The sequence below is a fragment of the Homalodisca vitripennis genome, chromosome 2 (assembly GCF_021130785.1).
Source record: "Homalodisca vitripennis isolate AUS2020 chromosome 2, UT_GWSS_2.1, whole genome shotgun sequence".
Lineage (NCBI taxonomy): Eukaryota > Metazoa > Arthropoda > Insecta > Hemiptera > Cicadellidae > Homalodisca > Homalodisca vitripennis.
The window spans coordinates 22,653,630-22,674,235 of NC_060208.1; the positions used below are offsets into that span (position 1 = coordinate 22,653,630).

Genomic DNA, 20,606 nt, shown 5'->3' on the forward strand with positions numbered 1-20,606 from the left:
TGTACATAACTTGAGTTTCTTTAAACAAAAGATAACTCTAGAAAGGCGAGAGCAGAGTGAGTTGGTATAGAACACCCCAAGTAAGGCTAGAATCTAGATTAATTCTAGAAGTTTCACAGATTTATTTTCAGAGCCTTTAGGTCTACTACTTAAACTAAATACAATGTTTTCTGTTTTTTCTTGGTTAACCTTTAATTTGTTTGCATGAAACCATATGTGGGATCTTTCTTTCATGTAATTCAAAATTACATTATTCAGGTTACGATCTTTACCTGATGTTAACAGAGTTGTGTCGTCTGCATAGAGTATGGTTTTGTTAGGCACAAAGGCAGGCAAGTCATTTACAAAAACAGTAAACAAGAAGGGGCCCAGGAACGGAGCCCTGAGGCACTCCACAAGTAACATGCTTAAGACTAGACAGGTCTGCGCCCACCCTCACATACTGCAAACGATCAGTCAGGTAAGAAATGAACAGAGACAGTTCCTTGTGCTCAACACCATAGTAAACTTAGCTTTTTCTATGAGTTCATTATGAGGTACCATATCGAATGCTTTTACTTAAGTCTAAAAGTAGTGCACAGGTTTCTTCCTTGTTTTCAAAACTTTCTAATACATGAGATACAACATTTTCCACTGCCTTTAACAGTTGTCAAGTTATTCCTGAATCCGTACTGAGCAGGTGTAAACAAGTGGTTATGCTCAAAAAAATTCACAATTTGCTTTTTCATAATACTTTCAATTATTTTAGATATAACAGCCACAAGGGCGATTGGACGATAATTGCTTATATTTGACCTATCTCCTTTCTTGTGGATAGGAACAGTGACAGTAACTTTTAGACATTGAGGGTAAATGCCTATGCTAAGAATAAAATTAATTAAATACGTTAATGGACAGGATATGTTTTCAATAATTTTTTTTAGCACAAAATTCGAGAGGCCAAAGACGTCCTCAGATTTAGAATTGCTTAGCTTATTTACAGTATTACACACGTCAGCAATGCTCACTTCAGACCCAAGTGAAAGAGGGTGAATTGGGTGATTTAATACCCGATGATTTCAATACATCTATAGGACAAGCAGTGCTTACACTATCACTATTTCTATTTACAATATCATTAATATTTACAAAGAAGTCATTAAACTCACCAGCTGTAATAGGTGTATCATGGTTTCAGACCTTTTTTGTTTAAGCGGCCAGTAACAGAGTTAATAACCGCCCATGCAAGCTTTACGTGATTATTGGATTCCATTATATACTTATCATTTGCCATTCTTTTTGCATTGTCTATTTGCTCTCTGTAATATTTCTTCAAATTTCTGTGGATACACACTAGGCTAGGATTAGACTTACTTCTTTCGTAGCATATATCTAGGAGTAGCCTAACTTTAGCAAGGTAAGGAGTATACCAATTTTTTGTTTACCGTGTTACGGCTTTCATTGCTATTCTGTTTGATAGTTTTTGTTTTTAAAGGACAACATTCATTGAATTGTCAGTTAAAATTTGCATAAAAGACTGGAAAGCTTCGTCAACTTTACTTGCCAGTAAAAAATACATTTAAACCATTAATCTGACTTAACCTACATTTAAGCCTATTAATACAATTTTCATTCAATAGTCTGTAAGTTATAGTTCTCGGTGTACTAGAGCAGTCCACACCAAAATAGTCTGTTGTGGACGATAGATCTCAATTCCATCTCTACACCCCGTGGCCAACACTGTTGCCCGTTATACGTGTCGAAAAACTTATGGATCAGCCTCATTATCTGTTGCAATAAACACCACAGTTGTTAACATAAACAAATATACATACGTTCATTTTTATTTGTCTATTTTGCAGAACATGTAAATCAAACAGGCAGTAATGAACATAGCGGGAACAGCTGGTAATCAGCAGCAACATGGCAAAACCGCCAAAAGCCATCAGACTATTATGGTGTGGACTGCCCTAGTTGTTCTCAGAGTCTTTTAACAATTATTATCACATGGTTTTTAGCGAATGGAGTATAGTTTGATGCCCCAGAGCTGTACCCATTTCTGTTTTGTAGTTACAGTAGACCTAAGAAGACTGATGTGTTGAATTAAGAACTCAGATGTAGTTAACCCTTTGACTAGTAATCCCACAACAAATTTGGGAGCGCACTACATACCATATGCAATCATTCCGATATGCATGTGGGAAGCGATATGATGCTAAACAGTTTTCACAATGTTTAGCGATGAATAATCTCTAACCTGAATACATAATCGGTCTAGCAGAATAAATAGAAACACTTTCAAGTAGTTTCTGATGTTCCCACCAGATCGCAGTTACTTTTTTGCTCATTTCTTTTCAGTTCCAATTTAACGGCGTTCAATAAGTTGTTCCAAGTAATTAGCTGATTCTATTTCTATTTGTGTACAATTCTGTTGTTACATCTGATATATGTTAAAAACTCATTTTTACATTGCCGGTTGACCTTAGTATGTTTAAAAGAAACTAATGACAATACTTTTATTTTATATCCGAACTTTGTAAATAGAATAACTGCTGTGCATAGTAATAATAATTTGTGTAAATACACAAAAACCTTCAAAAATTTCATATTGAGAGTTTTTTCATATCACTTCTCTTGCAGTAATCCCAAAAAAATAACTCACTTTTTAATGCAGAGACAAAACCCACCAGTCAAAAGGTTAATCTCAGGTACATTTTAAATTATTTTTACTAAATGTCATATTTAGTCAAAAATAGAAGATAAAAATATAATTTTAATGACTTTGATTACATTTTTGCTATTTGTAGTACTACATTAAATACCATAAACTACATCACTCTAAAACTACTCTGAAAAATATTACAAAAGAATGGTTTTGACTTAAATCCAATTAAAACCACATAGTTTATCAAAATAAAATGTGCCAATTGCCAAATATCCTACATACAGCCATTCTCAAATTTTCAGTTGTTTAAAATTAAAAAACTGTACAACAGCTAAGACACAGCATATGGCATCAGTACCTGAACGGCTCTGTGAAGGAATTTGATGGCCGTGTCGTGCTCCTTGTGCAGACTGAAGCAGTTTCCAGCAACACACCACGTCTCAGGACAGTCTGGGTCCAGAGCTATCATGTCCTGCGCCAGAGAAGAGAGCTCGGACTCCCGCTGCAGTTGCCACAGCGCAGTGCTGTAGAACTCCATGCCTTGAGTGCGGTACGGCTCTCGCTCTCTAACCTGGGCGAAATAGCTGCAACCAGACGCACACATCAACAACAGTACAGCAAAATTTTCATTAATAGCACGCAGAAACAGAATAAGTTTTCCATTACTATAACCAAATTAACAAACACTTGATTCAAACATTGTTAACCAAACAGAAAACCATCTTATCTATATATATAAAATGAATGTTTGTATGTTTGTCCTTTATGGAATCGTGAACTATTGGACCGATCATGATGAAAATTTGTACGTATATGTATTTTTCCACGGAGAAGGTTTATAAGCTATGCATCCCTTTCCCGATTCAGGATTCCGCCCCACTGGTTACAGAAATACCCATAAGAAATGCATTGCAGCAAACATATGTTAACGTCTTTTCAAATTTTTAATCAGCTGTTCTTTGTAAACATATATTACACTTATAGTTTTAAAGCATAGAGTAAGCTTAAGAGAAACGACAAATTTTGTTTAAACTGTTTTTGCAATCACTGTTAAACATAGACTTTACTATCCAGATAATACAATTCAAATTTGACGTAAAAATTCACCTTTAACTGCAATATTTATTTAATATAAACCATGCTCATGCTTGATCAGAAGAGTAATGCAGATATCATAATTACTATCTTACGTTGGCTACAAATATAAAGAATGTTATAAAATCAACCTTAGTTGTTTTTTTTGACAGAAGTATGGTTCTCAAAACTCCGTGTGTACATATTCTCTCGATCGAGACAACAAAGCAAGCTCAATCGTGGCATCGGAGATATAACTAATTTAATCTAAAATTTATTATAGTAAAAAAAAAAAATTTACTAAGTAATATAATGACTTCGGTTCTTAAGATTTGTGTGCGAAGCCGTGGGTAACAGCTAGATAGAGGCAGGAATATGGTACATACCTTCATAATACGCCCAAGAGGCTCACGATGGAACGACTATCAATTATCTCAGCAATGTTTAGAATGTGATAGAAAAAGAATAAGTGAATATAGTGTACTGTTTTCAACGGGAAATTGCGTGCGAAGCCGCGGGCAACTTTTGCAAAAAATTATTGAAATGCGCAGCAAAGCGCGCCGGGCCCGCTAGTAAGAAAATATTGACAAAAGCAAAATAAATACATAGAGATAACGAATGTATTTTATTGTTTTGGAATAATCTTTCCAACGGAAAATCTTATTATGTTATTATTTTAAAGTGACTCCACTACACTCCACGCGGCTTGGCAGTCTGTGCTATTCAATCAGCGACACACCAACCGCGCAATGGATGCGAATGTCGACAGAATTATTTATTTCTGTCATCTAGAACCAACTGGCGATGTGGGATACAATGTCTAAACTGTCACACAATAGAGTTAAGCAGAGAGAACCCAGGACCCCAGTCCATTGCCTGCGAAGAGTTCTTCAAGGAATTTAATGAAAAATCCAAGAAAGAAAGAAATTAAATAGGTATGCTTTACCATTAAATGACACCTGGTGTCACTTTTGATGCCGTCATGGAGTTTAGCTTCCAGTTCATTAAATGTTGAAATACTCATTCTGAAATAACAAAAAATGTCTGTCTTCTCGAAAATCTTTAAAAAGTTACACAAACACCCCTTTTAACCTGTTGACGAGTGCACACAGCATTTGCCGTGCCGCTATGACGGTCCATACGGAGTGCCTCATTGACCGCTGACAGACTTGTAGGGAGTAAAATTAAAAAAAAGTTTTAAATGTTAATAAACTTGTTTATTATAGTTTAAATGTATATAAAAGTACATTGTAGATTGTTAAAAGCAATAATCTCGTTTTAAATCTTTGCTAGTGTGCGATACTGCTCAAAACAAGGATATATACAAAGGGTGACCTCACATGTTGAACATTCATAGCTGGTTTCTTTTCTTCTTTGTCCAGTTCGAGTGGTGTGTTTGCACACATAGCAATGCCTGAGTAGTTTACGCTTCTTTGTGTCATTCTCGGGGAGTGGCCTTATAAAATGGCGGAGGCGTAGCGGGTCTTGTGTTCCGCCTCCGTAAAATAGTTTTAAAAGTTATCACCATGTGCCACCATGATACAGGACTAGCAACACTGTACAGCAACACTATTAGGAATAACTGAAAAGTTCCAAAAATCTCCGCTAGACATCACAGTAAGTCAGTGAGAACGAACTGACAGTCATTAGTCTGCAACGGAAAATGCCGTGTTCCCTAATATGGGACCAAACGGCAAATGCCGTGCGCACTCATTTGGATACATTTTGCTGCACTCGTCAACAGGTTAACAGATAAGCACTAAGAGGTAATTCCATGTTGTTCCTTCTCTATTATTATATAAATACTCATATACGGTAATCACAAAGGTAACTCATTGCCTATGGTCATCCATTGAGTTTGGAAGTAAGATAGGGACTGAGAATCTCAAATAATAAATTTCTCTGTAAAGTAATAGCTTTCTCAACAGTAATCATGTAGATAATGTACAGCCTGTTAAGTTGTTAGGCATGTATATTGACCCAAAACTATCGCCATTTTACACATATTGAACATGTTAGTAATAAACTGGCAAAATTAGTGTACCTGATTAGAAGATAAAAAGAAATTGTACTCTCAAACTTTTTAAAACTATGTTATTATGCTTTCTTTCACTCTGGCTTGCTATATTGTATTTTGTACTAGGGGAATGGTATATAAAATGCCCTACTGATACAAAAGAAAGCACTAAGAACCCTAACCTTCCCTAGGCCTATTGACCATTGCAGACCATTGTTTTTCATAGAAAAAACTCCTAACTGTGATCAACTTGTATATATTTGTATATTTATGTCATGTTAAAAATAACTTGGATGTGACCCATTTCATTGCCATAACCACTTTGCCAGGTCTAGTGTGTGCCTCACCATAGACTAAGTAAAACCATGTCTTCCCACAATGTTATGAGCATTAAGTTATTTAATAGGCTGCCGCCAATTGTTCATCACAGAAGTTTTGTTAGATTTAAGAATGTTATGTATAACTTGGCTTTTATTAAATCCATTTTATGATGTTAGTCTTTTAAATTTTACTTCTAATGAGACAACCATTAAATTTTAATCTTTGTTTTAACTTAAAAATGTTAACCATATATTTTAACTTTAATTCAGTTCATAACCTTAGAACTTAACTAATTTTTTTTATATGTTAACACAAGGTAGTTTAATTGATAAAGCTGTTATGAGATATTAACTCATAAAAATGTTCAGTTCTGACATACAACTTTCAACGAAGTTTTTGTTTACTACGATATATTAGGTTAGGTTAGATTTACATTTGTTATGTGATTCTGCCTATTACACCCCATGTTTAATGGCAATAAATAATGTATTGTATTTTATTGAATTCATACACGGCTTGAAAAAAAATGTAAATGTGCATCAAACTATATACTCACTGACAAGCTTGCTGGTAGTTGGTCAATTCCAGACAGGCCTTGCCCAGCTGACTGAGGACCCACCCTGTGTTGTACTGCTGTGGTGGTAGACTAGTGAAACACTCTATCGCCTTGCGACATTGTGATTGACATAGATGGAGGTATCCTGTCCCGAGCTGTTTCAGCAAAGATAGCAATCCTTCTGCAATCACAAACACAATCATTTTATTATAGACAAAATAAAATCAAAGACACAACTGTTAAACGAATTGGCTTGTATTGATTTCCCAGTTTTAACCCAAGAACTTGCAGTCATTTTTCCCCGTGATGGCAGGTCATTTTTAGAGTTTTGTACCTGTATTTCAAAAGTATTGTAAAAAATAAATTTATATGTCACCTACGTATGTAATACACTATTTTTTCAGAAGGAACGCGGATAATTTTGAATAGTGGTGAATCTGCACTTAGTAAAGTGTGATAGCAAAATATTTTAGGATCTCAGAGAGAAAATTTATTCTTCATTTTATCTAGTTTCAGCAAATATATAATGGTGTCCAGGTTGTTTAAAAAAAATTTAAATATATTGTATAAACCACAAAAAGTACAAGAAAGGCAAAATTTGTTATTATGATTAAATATATTTTAAAAATAAAAAAATTAAATTCTAACATTAAATTTTAACAAAATATACCAACATTTAGAGAATTATATGCACTGCAAAATAATTAAATTAACAACTAATTTTAAAAGTTTCTAAAAATGGTGTTGGGAGCAACAGGTTTTGATAAACAAAAATTCTCCTTACGTATGTTGTTTATTATATGGCAACATTTTAGCTGATTATTATTTATATATATAAATTTTAAAATAAATAAATACTAACTTTGAACTTTTTCTGAAATATTGGCATAGTTTGGGATTCCAGAAAGCACAATCTAGGTAACATCAAACGACCTATCAGCTAAATGTTGGGTCATTATTGAAATCAGAGCCTAAAACAATCTAAAACAAGCTATAAACCAACATAATAAATCATACTGACGATATATTACTAATATTGTAACTCACAAACACTTTCACTGTACTGCACAACAGCCTAGATTGACTTAGGCTTATTAATTACAACATATCACATATACAACCATGAAATTACTAACAAAAACACTACATATCAATTTTAAAAGATCCCTAATAAACCCATTTATGAGTGATTAACAACACTATCTCGTGAAGTAAATACCTTTTGTGACTGAATCAAAACAGACAGCCACTGGATTCAAAATGGCTTGACGAAGACGATCTCTTCTGAGAAAAAGGCAAGTTTTATGACATCACTGTTGCCAAAACAGCAAAACAAATTTCGCCATTGAAATCAGAAATTCTTTCTGTTTGAAATCACATATAAAAAGTGGTTTTAGTGTTGACTTATGTACCTACTATATGAACTGTCAATTCAGGTGCGCGTCGGATCAACATTATGATGTCAACCACCATTACGGAATTAATTCGGATCAACATTATAATGTCAATTGCCAATTTAATAGTTAAGATCTATAATATTTTGGAAATTTACCATAAGACCCTAGTCACTATCTCAATACAGTTTACCAGTACAAGATGGTTAACATGGACAAACTAGGTTAACATCGCACCTATGGACTGTTTCTGCATGCCCAGGTACTGTTGACTCATAGCTTGTGATGTTAACTGTCCATTGTCTCCCCCCACGATGGACTCCGGCCGCTCTCCGACCACTCCCAACCGATTCCTTTCGTTCAACTCAAAGTTCTTGTTTAGATTCGCCTTCGCCAGCCGTGACTTTGTCTTTCTCGACGGTGATTTGGGCGTTGCAAACTTGTTCCTGTTAGGACTCTTGTTATTCTCCTGTAACAGAGTTCAAACTTGGAATAGTTATCCACAGTTGTATACCAATTGTCCAATAACACATTTGGAAACATATCTGGGAATTCAAATAGAAATAACTGATATCCACAATATCGTTGAAATTAATTATAAGGTGTTGATGCGATAACTGAACTAACTGTTGCAGTGTGCAACTTATACCAAACAATCTATTATTAAGTTGCACGTACCTTGACGCTGTAGCTGCTGGTGAAGAGACGAGAAGAGCGGCGCACGCTCTGTGCCGTATGTACTGCCGGCGTGGTACCACTGGAGGGTAGGCAGTGTGCTGTGTTACATGACTGACTAAATACTGTGGTCTTGGACTGCTGCAGCGGTGTCTCTTTGGCTGAGATTAATTGCTGCACAGACAAGACAGAAGCTGAGTAATTAACTCAACAAAACTACTTACAACAGTCTGAACAAAAATAAATAAAAAATTTATTTAAAATAAATAAAAAATAGAACAATTTCGAGAAATAGAGGATATGTATTTATAAGAGCTTTTATAATGTTGAAGATCACATCATGCACAAAAGATTGCTTAAACCATTAGGGTAGTGTCAATCTAAGCTTGTTAAGCTTTGTTTACAGAATTAGTGCTTCCTTAAACACTTGTCAGAATTGCATCTAAATATAATGCCAATATTGTCAATGTTTTGCTGACAGATAGTACTGACACAATGTTTCAAGAGATTTAGAAGGTGAATTGCCTTTTTGATCAACAGTCAATCAGGTGTTTGTTTATGAAGTCAGCAGTTTGCTTGCATACTGTTATGTTTGCTATGTAGCAGAACGTGTCTTGTTTCGTATAATTGGGTAAGAATTGGTCACTTGTCCCATACCACTGTGAAGGAGAAATGGAATCACTGACCCCCTTCCAGTCAAAATGGGAGCCACTCACGCAAAGTTGGCTTAACGCTAAATCTAACAATTCTTTGAGACTGAAAGAGGGGAAAAGGATTTCCTTGCCAATTTGATCCATATAGTATCTTCCTCAACTGGATCTACAGTTAGATTAAAACATGATTATTGTACTAGGACTGTTTATTTTACAAAACAATCAACTTTTCGAAATTAGGATGTTTTACTATGAAAAACTACAAATATTCTTAATCTTAACTACAGGTTTTTGGTATGTGCACTCTTACATTTAAGATTCCAATTGGGAAAAACACAAAGTCATTTCAGTACAGCTCTTAATACGTCATAGCAAAATAGAGATGTGTCACCAATTCTTAATACCACATTGTTACAACACACAACTAGGCTCATAATAATTAATTGTTATTTCTCAATACTACTTGGGATTGTCTTCACTTTTGAGTAGCAAGTGAATAAAACCATGCACATGGTTTCTTTATTCATCACTTCTTTATAGTATTAGAAACTTTAAAAAACATTTGACTCTAGAGGTTCGAATTTTTTGTATGTGGCTTCATGAGGAAATTATTCTCAATTTAATGTTGACCGAAAAGGGTTAAAACACTGTAGATACTTTCTTTCTTATTGGGTACATTATTTTTTATCATCAGTTATAAAATTAATCAATACAATAATTTTCATTTTCATCAAGTTCTTGTAGATCTGATGATGTTCAATTGTAGACGAAAAACCTTACCAAAAATAAAGTTACCAGTAATACAACAGAACACTACTGTATACAACTTGATCTCAGATTTCACTATTCGCACAGTTGTAAGTCACTACGACTCACCCTTTTCGTCAAGCTCTTCTGGTCGTTGGCCTCTGTCAGAGTCGTGTTGGAGGAGTGGAACTGTGGCAGGGGGGAGGGGTAGAGGTCCTGTGGTGACCAATCTACTAGTGGCATCACTCCAAAACTGTAACAACACAGATAAACAATAAAGTTGTGTTACAAATTGTACACACTTCCTTTAAATATTCTTTCCAAAATAATTTAAAGTCTTATTCTAACTAATAAAATTTAGATTTAAAAATATTGTACACTGTAATTTTGTAACTGAACATTTTGTGTTTCATTAGGCATACGATCAGTACGCCACATATTGACTGGTTACTTGGCACTAGTCAACGAATTTCAACAGGCTAAGTAAGACAACCAAGACAACCATAGAAAAGAAAATACACCAAGCCTCAATGGATCAACTCACTGATGGAACATTCTGAGAGTACACAGACTTGATATTGAAAGGGTTATCGTATATTACACACTAGATAAATGGTTATTCAGGACTTCCATCTTGACACGTATTTTTCATATATAAACAAGTTCCAAAATCTTATCACTCAACCCATATCACTGACACACCGTGTCTGCTGAGATCCAAAGATCCTTAATTCAAGTTGCATAACCTTTCAAAGCCTTTCAATGCATATATGACATACAGGCTCTTTCTACTAAATAAAAAATGTCAAATAGTGTTTCAGCAAAAGCTGTGAAGAACTAAAGCTGACTCAGCACATACTGAGCTTATTCTTTCTCTAAGAGTAAAGTAATATTCAACATGACAAAGTTCTCAATTCAATTTTTTACAACACTAATTAACGTTTTAGGCCAGTGTTAACCTGTTGAGTCCCGGGTTATGGCAGCACAGGGGCATCTGCTGGCCCGGGTTTTTTCTGGCACTTGGTTACTACTTTGCATTATAGTTATTTTTTGCATCTGCATAATCATATACTCATAAGTTTTATTTTTATGTTTATTTATTTCATATTATTGATATTTCTAAATTCAAATATACATATTTAAATTTTTATATATATATATATATTTTGATTCCAAGTGTAAGTTTATTTTTTATAAATCAATAAGACTAGGATAAACATTGGAGGTAGCTTTCTACGTTTGGGGTTAGGCCTACATTCAGTTCCTTCATTACCAGTAAAGTCATTTCTGGGATTATAATTTTGAACTACCTCGTTTATTACCAAGTCAACACTATCCAAAGTAGGCTTATTTGGACGATTATTAGAATAAACAGTATCACCTGATGGTCCTGGTACTGGTTCATCGAGATAACCTAAATCGTGGTTGAAGTCTGCATCACGAACTAGTTCACTAAAAATAAAATCACCACTTCTTACACGACTGAAAATATCCACATCACTTTCGTCGTCACTATCAGATAGTTCACTAAACTCACTGCCCAATAATTCATTAATATCTTGATCAAACAACTCATGCTTACGCGAAGCCATAATTATTGTGTACAAACAACAGCAACCGGCTGAAACGCCTCGACGTTTAGAGTAAAAACAGGCTGCCAAGTATCGTAGCGCGAAACAAAATATACCTCACGAGAAAGCCAGTGTTCTCCCGAGTAACCCGGTATATTGAACGTCATTTAATTTAGCGAATTGAGTTGAAGAAAACGCAAAAATAAAACGCTCTGCGCGCGCGGCCGCAACAGTACGGCAACGGGCCACGACTGCACACTTGCCTCAGTCGCAACTGTGCGGCTACGGGATCCAACAGGTTAATGTTACTCTCTACTCTTATAATTTACCCAACAACCTTTTTCCGGAAGCAAGGTTGAATCAAATTTGGCCCAAGTTTTATCTACAATCTTCAACTCTTAAAATTCAAGCGTTAATCTTTCTCTCAAATTCGATATCAGTTCTAACTTGATTCACATAAATACTATAACAAGACTGTAAGGTTTACAGTGGATGTTTCACTGCTTGGCATACCAAAGCAGCAGAGAGTGTTGATTGTTTAGAATTCAGCATTATCTTTTACAATTCACTGCTTCCCACATACCTGGGCGTGAGAGGTGTAGCACTACCAGAGAATATTTTGCGGAATCCTGAGGTCTTGGCGGACCGGAGAGGCATCATGGGGCTGTCATCTGGAGAGAATGCTCTGATACCGCTGCAGTGGAGAGAGTTAGCAGTCAGAATGTTACCCAGTTGTACTGGCGTCCTGCAAAACAACGTTGATTACATCACTACCAGGAGAACCCTTTATAGTTGTCTTATTGGTAACCAACTTGAGAGTCAACTCATTAGCGATCACACACACTCTCTATGTAAAGCACTTTCTGAATTCCTTCCTGTCGCACATTGGTCATCAGCCAACGTAGTATTTCTCTGATTTTTAATACACATTGCCAACAATAACAAAACTTTTTTCCATTATTTATTGAACAAGCCAATTGAATTTTTACAAATTTATTGGATTGAAATTTTATTTTGTCCATATTAAAATAGTCACTTAATGATTTGCACAGTTTTTTAATTGTTAAATATACGTCCACGTTGACTGTTCTACCTTAATTAGAACTAAAACTAAAGATATCAGAAGACTTTAAAAAAAAAAAAAACCACAAATGATAACTTCAATAAGGATGAACACCTCTTTCAATGTAAATGTATGGTTCAGAATTGTAAAACACTGTCTAAAGGATGTATAGTGCTTATAGGAGAGAACAAGCTACACTATGACTTACTTACCATTTAGTATTTCCTCTATAGATCACTTTTCATAAATATAAACAAAAAGAACTGTGACCTCTACCATATCGGGCACTAACCCTAAAGATTTACTATTTGTTACCCTAAATAAAAAATTCCTACTGGCTCAGTTGGAGAAACGTAGATTTCACTTGTGATCATCACTTTTAATGTCAAACTAAGCGTTATTTGTTTAGATTTTTAATTTACATAACACTGAGGAATTTACATAACTCTAGATGTCGGTATGTTAACACTTTCAATCATTTAGAAACTCCTTCATCTTAAAACCTTCTTACGCTTGTTTTAAGCATATATATTGCTTTGTAAGACGTAAACTTGTTTCAGCTACAATTAAGCCGGAATTAAGTTTATAAACATATTCACTTGTAATGGTTCAATTAGATACTTCTATAACTGTATACAGTCACAATCTTGAAACTTGGAAAATTATCAAAAAATAAATAAGAATAAGTGTTGCTTAAAATTACTTTAAAATTATAAAAAAGTGTTAATTTTAATTTGTTACCCAAGATAAAATTGTCCAAATGTGGATGAAAGCCATCTTGAACGTTTTACTGTCCACAACTAGTTAACGAAATCATCCAAACTATATATAAATATTGCCTCTGTACCAAATATAGTCTAAATCTATTAAGACCTACAATAGTTTTTGTGTTCACAATAATTTCCACAATGTTTTATACTACTTAAAACTTGCATGACCATTATCTGCAAATTTTACGAGATATAAGAAATAAACAAAAGAACAAACATTAGTGTAAATGACCTAAGAATTCCAATAATCTTTTTTGTTTTGCGTTATAATGCCTAAATTATAAACAACCATTCCTTATCCAAACTTTGAATGGTCACCATCTTGAAACCTTAAGAGATATCGAAAAAAGTAATAGAATAAAAGTTGTTTGAATTATTTAATATATTTAGAAAATATATTGTTTTCAGTCTATGTTGGGAATTAGTTAAGTTACATTTTTTGTTCAAATGCGAATAGCCGCCATCTTGAAACTTTTTTTTGGTTAAGACTGGCTAACATCCAAGCTATGTGCAAGTTCTGCCTTTTTACCCAGTTGATTCAGAATATGTTAAAAATTAATGCAGTATTGTGTTCACAAGCTCGCGTTAAATTGCATAAGCCCACATATAAACATATATAATAAATTTTTGTATTAAAGTAGTTTTGGACTCTGGAGTTCATAATCAGAGAAAATGCTAAAAATCTCCCGAAAATTCCATCATGAGGGCGATTGTACCATGCAAATTTCTATGAAATCTACCTTCAAATATTGTTGTGGTCTATGTATGGTATGACACTAATTAAAGTGTACTCACTGTATGGTGAGATTATTTTCGAGCCCAGCGGGTACAGCAGTCTCGTGCTGCGTGGGGCTCACAGTTCCCGTAATGTGGCCCAAGCCGTCCAACTGCGTTGCACAGAACACCTTGCTCGGGTCAGGCCGTTCTCCACGCCTACACAACTCCTGGTACGAATGCCAAAGCAGAGGGTTGAGTCGCAGAGCACGCTTATAAGCCTCCACGCCGCGTGGCACGCGTTCCGACGCACAACACACTCGTCCTACCACGCTGAGCGCAAAGCATGACAGGCTGCCAAATTCTGTTATTATGTCATCTAGGCTACGTGACCGTGTAGGGTCCCCTCCAGTCAAAACTGCCTCCGCTTCAGCATTTCTGTAAAAAGAGATAGGTTGTTACAATCAGTACTGGCATTTGGTCAATACTATCAGACCTCTCAATCTAAGAAGTTCACACTAATGTTTAAGTTGATCCTAATCCTTTACCATACATTATTTTAATATTTATTGTTTAGAAAAATGTAAATATTTATTCATTTGATAAGTTGCCTGATGATGGAATCTTCAATTCTGAAAAGTCAGTGCAGAAATAAAATTTAGATTGGAAAACATGTAGTAATTTACTAGTGATAATTAATATTATCTTGCAAAATCATGATAAAAAAAAAAGAAAAATGTTCAAATAGACCAAATTTGAGCAAAATTAACCTAATGATTTAACATGTAGGTCTGCTTATTTTTAATAAGAAAATGAGTTAAGAAAATTAATAACTTTTTCGTATTATTTAAACACACAAAACAAGGTTTTTACATGAAAACATGCATTTTCTCTTCCATACATTATTGGGAGTAAATAATAAGTGAAACGGATGCTACTCACTTCTGCAGGTCCAGACAGCAGCGTGCCATGAGATATTTGCACTGCGCAGAGGTGGGACCTTTGTCTCGCAAGACATTGTAGGCCAGTGCAGGCTTGCCACTGCGATAGTAGCACGTGGCTAGCAGGAATAGTGTCTCATCCGTATCCACTGTACAACACAGAGAGGTCAGATACATTCTCCATACTCTATAACTGATAACTTGAAAAATGCTTTAAGAATAAATTGAATAACTCGCTGGATTTGCGATTTGTACGCCAGAGAACAAAATACAATCAAAGGAACTGACCAATCCCAGAGACAGAAAAGACTTATGTCAAGTGTTTATTCACCGATGAACATTAAATGTATAGTCCATAAAAACAAACAAAATACAACAAAAAAATAATAATAAGAATGGAAAATATTGTTCAGTTACATTTATCCGGTTTAACCCTACATCGGGCGCTAAACGGCGTTTTCCTCTGTGTATTTTTTAACTATTAAAAATAGTTCTACTTTTATGATGTTGGCAGTAGTTTTCCGCAGTGTACTTCACGAGCATCTTTCGGGGAAGCAAAACAATAGCCTCCCGCTCATCTTTGTCAAAATCTGTCAGTATGAGGTCTACTTCCGTGCGAGACCGGACGATTCCTCCGTGAGCGCCCGATGTTGTGTTTGTAGTGCTAGGACGAAATCTCCGTGAGCGCCTTATTGTGTTTAGTTTTTATGGAGTAATAATCCTTGTGCGCCTACATGTGTGACCTGTGATGGTTTCTTTTTTAAGTTTTACAATATATTTTATTTACATTTTGTGAAATGGAGAATGAAGACGAGAGACTTGTCAGTACAGTACCAGTGTGCTAGGGAACATTTCAGTACTGTTTATGGAGTGAACATTGTATTTATAAGAACCAGAAAGAAAATGTTTTTAAACTTTGTATAGTGTGTAAAAAAATTTTTAGTAAAGAATAAATTTGGATTTCAGAGTAATAATCGAAATTACAATTGTATAATATTTTCAAGAATTGAAGTAAGTTGTTTTTATAAGAAGTTAAAAACTAAGTTAATTTCCATATATTATTACAGTAGGTTAAACATTTTTACAACTAATTGCATTATTCCTTAAAATAAATAATGTTGTTACTGTACAATAACATTTTTTAAGATTTTGAATTTCTTATCTGGAAAATTCACTACATAACAGAGTAATTTTTATTTAATTTCTAAAAATGAATATATTACATTGTAATTAAATCAGTATGAATATTTAAACAAATAAAAACAGTTTAAACGACTATGATATCCATTATTTGCTAACCTGGAGAAAACCTCCGTGAGCGCCTGATGGTGTTTCTAATTTTAAGCGCCTGATGGAGGGTTAAATGGGTGATCGTAACACATCAGTAAAGTCAATATGTTGAATAATGGTGAACAATATCTCTCTGTGGTTGACAAAGTAACATTAACACAGAACAAAAGATTAAATGAGGTAGAACTATAACTCTTAGTCACCACACAGTACAAGTCACTCGGTAAAGACCAAAATATATCAACAATGTTTGATGTGCAAGATATTTTTGATATTAAAAGTAATTTTTATGTTAAAAAAACCTCTTTTCTTGCATATGAATTATGTGTTTTGGATAACAAATGTTTCACTCTAGTTCAAATATTTGATTTTTAACTTACCTTCAGCCCTTAAGCGCTCAGCTAGAAATGTTGCATCTGGGTAAGCGTAGTTATTTAAACAATGCCAAATGGCCGCCTGGAACAAAGAAAAAATAATACTGTTCAGACTAACATTAACATTTATTTTGTACTTTACAGCAAATAAGCCTCTGTTTTAGGCAAGAAAATTTGGTTATATGAGTAGCATGGTAAACAGGTTTTGATAGATGGTAGTTCTAATATTAATACGAACTTATATTTATTTATTTAGCCTAGTTGGCGTACATGAACTACACCGTCTGATTGATTAAAGTTGACTCATAATATAATAATAGAATTTAAAATTTTTGTGTAGAAATTTTATTTTATTCAATCTATTCCTTTATATTTTAACTGGGTCAGTAAGCAATACCTTTATGTTTACTTGGACTTGGGCAGATGAAACATCTACTGCACATTTAAACCTTCTGCGTGGTTCATATATAATCATTTTAGTAACAATTTGACCTTACATGGTTTATTTATTAAGTTTATTGAAATAAAATTTTAACATTTATTTGATTTATAAGCGCTCAGTCTTATGTTTAGTTTTAACTCACCATTAATAAGCTCAAAATGAAACTTGAATTTCCCATGTAGAATGCAACAACAACAAAATGAGAAGTTTGTAATAACATATGTTTGGAGGGATGTGGAATCCATCTTTGTTCTCAATTCAATAGATAACTTCAGTTATCGTTACCATCTGATTATAAAAGTTCAAATATTTTCTATATCAATCACTTGCATTTAGTCTTTTTCATTGATTCTTGTAGTTATTGGTTATTATCTTTTCAATATATAATTAGCTCACAGAATCCCCCTTGCTTTTAACCTTAAATTTCTATTTCAAGCTATTACCAAGTTTTAAATTATATAACTATATAACATATCTAATTTTAAATTGGATTTATCCCAAAATAACCCAAAGGTTCTAAATTTGATATTTCAAGATCTGGATTTTGGCCAACCATCTTTTTATCTAGACTACATGATAATGTTTTATATTATGTATTTTGTTGGAATAATACTAAGAGGCAAAATTTGTTGTAATGGATAAGATTGTGAACAATTCCCAAATATGTTACAATAGACACCTTTTATTCTCCCAAAAAAGTTCTAGTATTGAAAGACACCTGGAGCAGAATAAAATAGGGCTACTATTTTCATTAAGTATGATTCTAATTAGGCCTAGTCAATACAGGCCCAAACAAAAATAAGCCTGGAACAGAACATAGGCCAATAATAATAGATGAAGTTACGTAGGTGGCCACTACCAGAATCGAATGATCAGGATAACTTACCAAACTAAATGCTACACTGTTTTGTTAGTTACATTTTATAAATACAGATAGCCTAGATATTTTCTTATTCATCACTAAATTATTACTTTATTAAAAACAGCTGAACTATAAGTTACTGTACTTTTAAATACCTATAACATAATTTGGTTTGACATTTTGGTTTTGGTAGTTTAGATAATAATTGTGAATATCAATTATTTAATTGTGGTGGTAGCCACGTTTATTATATTGCAGCCTTACACCTATTTCATGCTTGGCTATCGAATCATGAATTATATAATATTTAAAAAATTTATATTAAATAATTAATATACATTATTATGAATCACTATGTATCATCAACTATCAATTAATACAAAAAGACTGACGAGACCTGTTTTGAAAATTATATGGGCTTACAATTAGTATTTGTGACAGTGCACCAACTGTGGGAAGTTTAAAAATAAAATACAACCATAAAAAAACTGACGTAAGATGAAAATGATTAAACCATGTTTTACACTTCTAATTTTATAATGTTAAAAGCTACAGCCTACAGCACAATAGGCAAATTATGATGGTAGCCAATAGAACAAAAGCAAATTTCACCATTGAATTAAAAGCAATTCTTAATCAGGCTGCAGTATAATAAGAGGCCACCACCACAACAGAATTAATCATACTGATGGTAAATAAATAAAATTGGTTGGCCATTAAGTTAATTGTGAAAGTATCGGCCAGAGCAGCAAAATACGTGTTTCGCGTTATTAACTTATTGGAATCGTCATACTGAACTAAACAATACGAGGTTTCACGGAGTGGATATGATAGATAACGAATTTGTAGAACATAAAAAATGGAACTACTTTTCACATGCAGAACAATATTTCCATGTTGTAAATCCGCATCAGGGGTCACGTGATCTTTTGTCAGCACACAAACAAAACATTAAAAACAAACTATTTATGAATATACCCCTTAAACCATGTTACTTTTCATTTACACCCCCTAAACCATATATATTTTTGTTCAGAAAGATGAGCAGAATACGTTAATAATGTCAAATTCCTGATTTACCGGGTCGGCCTTTAACCTCATAGATACCGACGTGTATTTCATTATACATTACACTATACACAAGCCTGTGACATATTAATATAACATGTAGGCTTATTATGTGTTCTATTCACCAAAATTCAATCAATGTCATGGTGCTTAGAAAACACTAGTGTTGTGTGAAAATTAGATTATACCATTTAAATTGTACGAATTCATTGGCCTAAATATAAGACTATTTGTAGGAAATACACAGGAAGACAAATAGTAAGAAATAGTTATATGTAGACAAAACAATATGGTAATCTTTTACTATTAAATTGTAAGATAGGCCTATTTTCAACAAGATTAAAATTAGCATTAAGGTGTATGATAATGTAATGAAGGACCAAAAATTTAAATTTGTTCATAGCAAGAAATATTCCCCTGCACAAAAATAGAGATGAATGAACATTTTTATAGGAATATTAAAGGGCTATAGTCTACACATTCCAGACTACAGTTACAATGACAATTTTGACTGGTTAATGGTTAGCCTAGATTTACTGCACCTTACTGTCAATCAGTATAAGTTATAAAAACTTTCAATGAAAAATCTATAACAACAATGATATCAAGTAAGGATATATAAGGTGAAAACATTATTAAACCATATCAATTCTTTAATTAGAGCATCCTTCTGAGAGGATAGCTAATGTTTTGAGAAACGACTGGAAGACAGGCCATTACAGTGAAGGAAGATTACCAAACAGTTACATAAACAAAAATTAATTCCGATCTACGTTAGTAACTACTTTAATGGAAGTAAATCACTTATGTTTTAAAATACATTTAAATTTTAAAAATAAAACATTACTTCCAAACAGACTAAATAAATAAATTTAGACATATATAAAAAACAAGGATTTTGAACACACCCATGAAGGCGTAGTATAAATTTAATTCTTACCTGGACAGGCTCCACAATCATCTTCTTCAAACACTGATTTCACAAATATATAATTCCAAAATACAATTTTAAATCACACAATCACAATGAAGATGAACCAAGACAAATAGACAGTCTTGGTAACGGGAATGTAAGTTTTTCAGTTCAATTACAGTATCACTACCATCTTGGGACGGCTGTCGCGGGGGAGGGGGAAGCCAACTTGATCAATTTCTAAAATATCGTCAATGACCTTCAACGGTTTTGTTGTTCAAAAATAATGCTTGCAGACTACATAATTTATCTGCACTACATAAAAACTATATCTCCTATGTATTATCAATGTTTTAGTCATATTTAAAAGCGTTTAAATAAATATTTGTAAATTAACTAAATGAAGTTGATTTAACAATTTTAAAAATCAATGTTTCAACATTAAAACATTATGAAATGTCATTTTGAGTAAGTTTTTAAAATATCCGTGACTCACGGTTTCTAGATTACAAAAAAC

The 20,606-nt window shown here is 33.7% G+C and overlaps 1 protein-coding gene across 1 annotated transcript in view; it reads right to left on the bottom strand.

The window, feature by feature from the left end:
• The window catches only part of LOC124353683 (cell division cycle protein 27 homolog), a 31,336-nt gene extending 11,024 nt beyond the window's left edge, over window positions 1-20,312 (bottom strand). The window contains exons 1-10 of the mRNA XM_046803646.1: window positions 20,117-20,312; window positions 16,811-16,886; window positions 15,142-15,289; window positions 14,281-14,637; window positions 12,236-12,397; window positions 10,211-10,334; window positions 8,685-8,855; window positions 8,244-8,475; window positions 6,613-6,793; window positions 3,003-3,228 (exon numbers count right to left, since the gene is read on the bottom strand). Of these exons, the coding sequence (XP_046659602.1) occupies window positions 3,003-3,228; window positions 6,613-6,793; window positions 8,244-8,475; window positions 8,685-8,855; window positions 10,211-10,334; window positions 12,236-12,397; window positions 14,281-14,637; window positions 15,142-15,289; window positions 16,811-16,886; window positions 20,117-20,137 (1,698 nt within the window). The 5' untranslated portion in view covers window positions 20,138-20,312. The remainder of the gene's footprint in view (window positions 1-3,002; window positions 3,229-6,612; window positions 6,794-8,243; window positions 8,476-8,684; window positions 8,856-10,210; window positions 10,335-12,235; window positions 12,398-14,280; window positions 14,638-15,141; window positions 15,290-16,810; window positions 16,887-20,116) is intronic.
• Window positions 20,313-20,606: the final 294 nt, after the last annotated feature.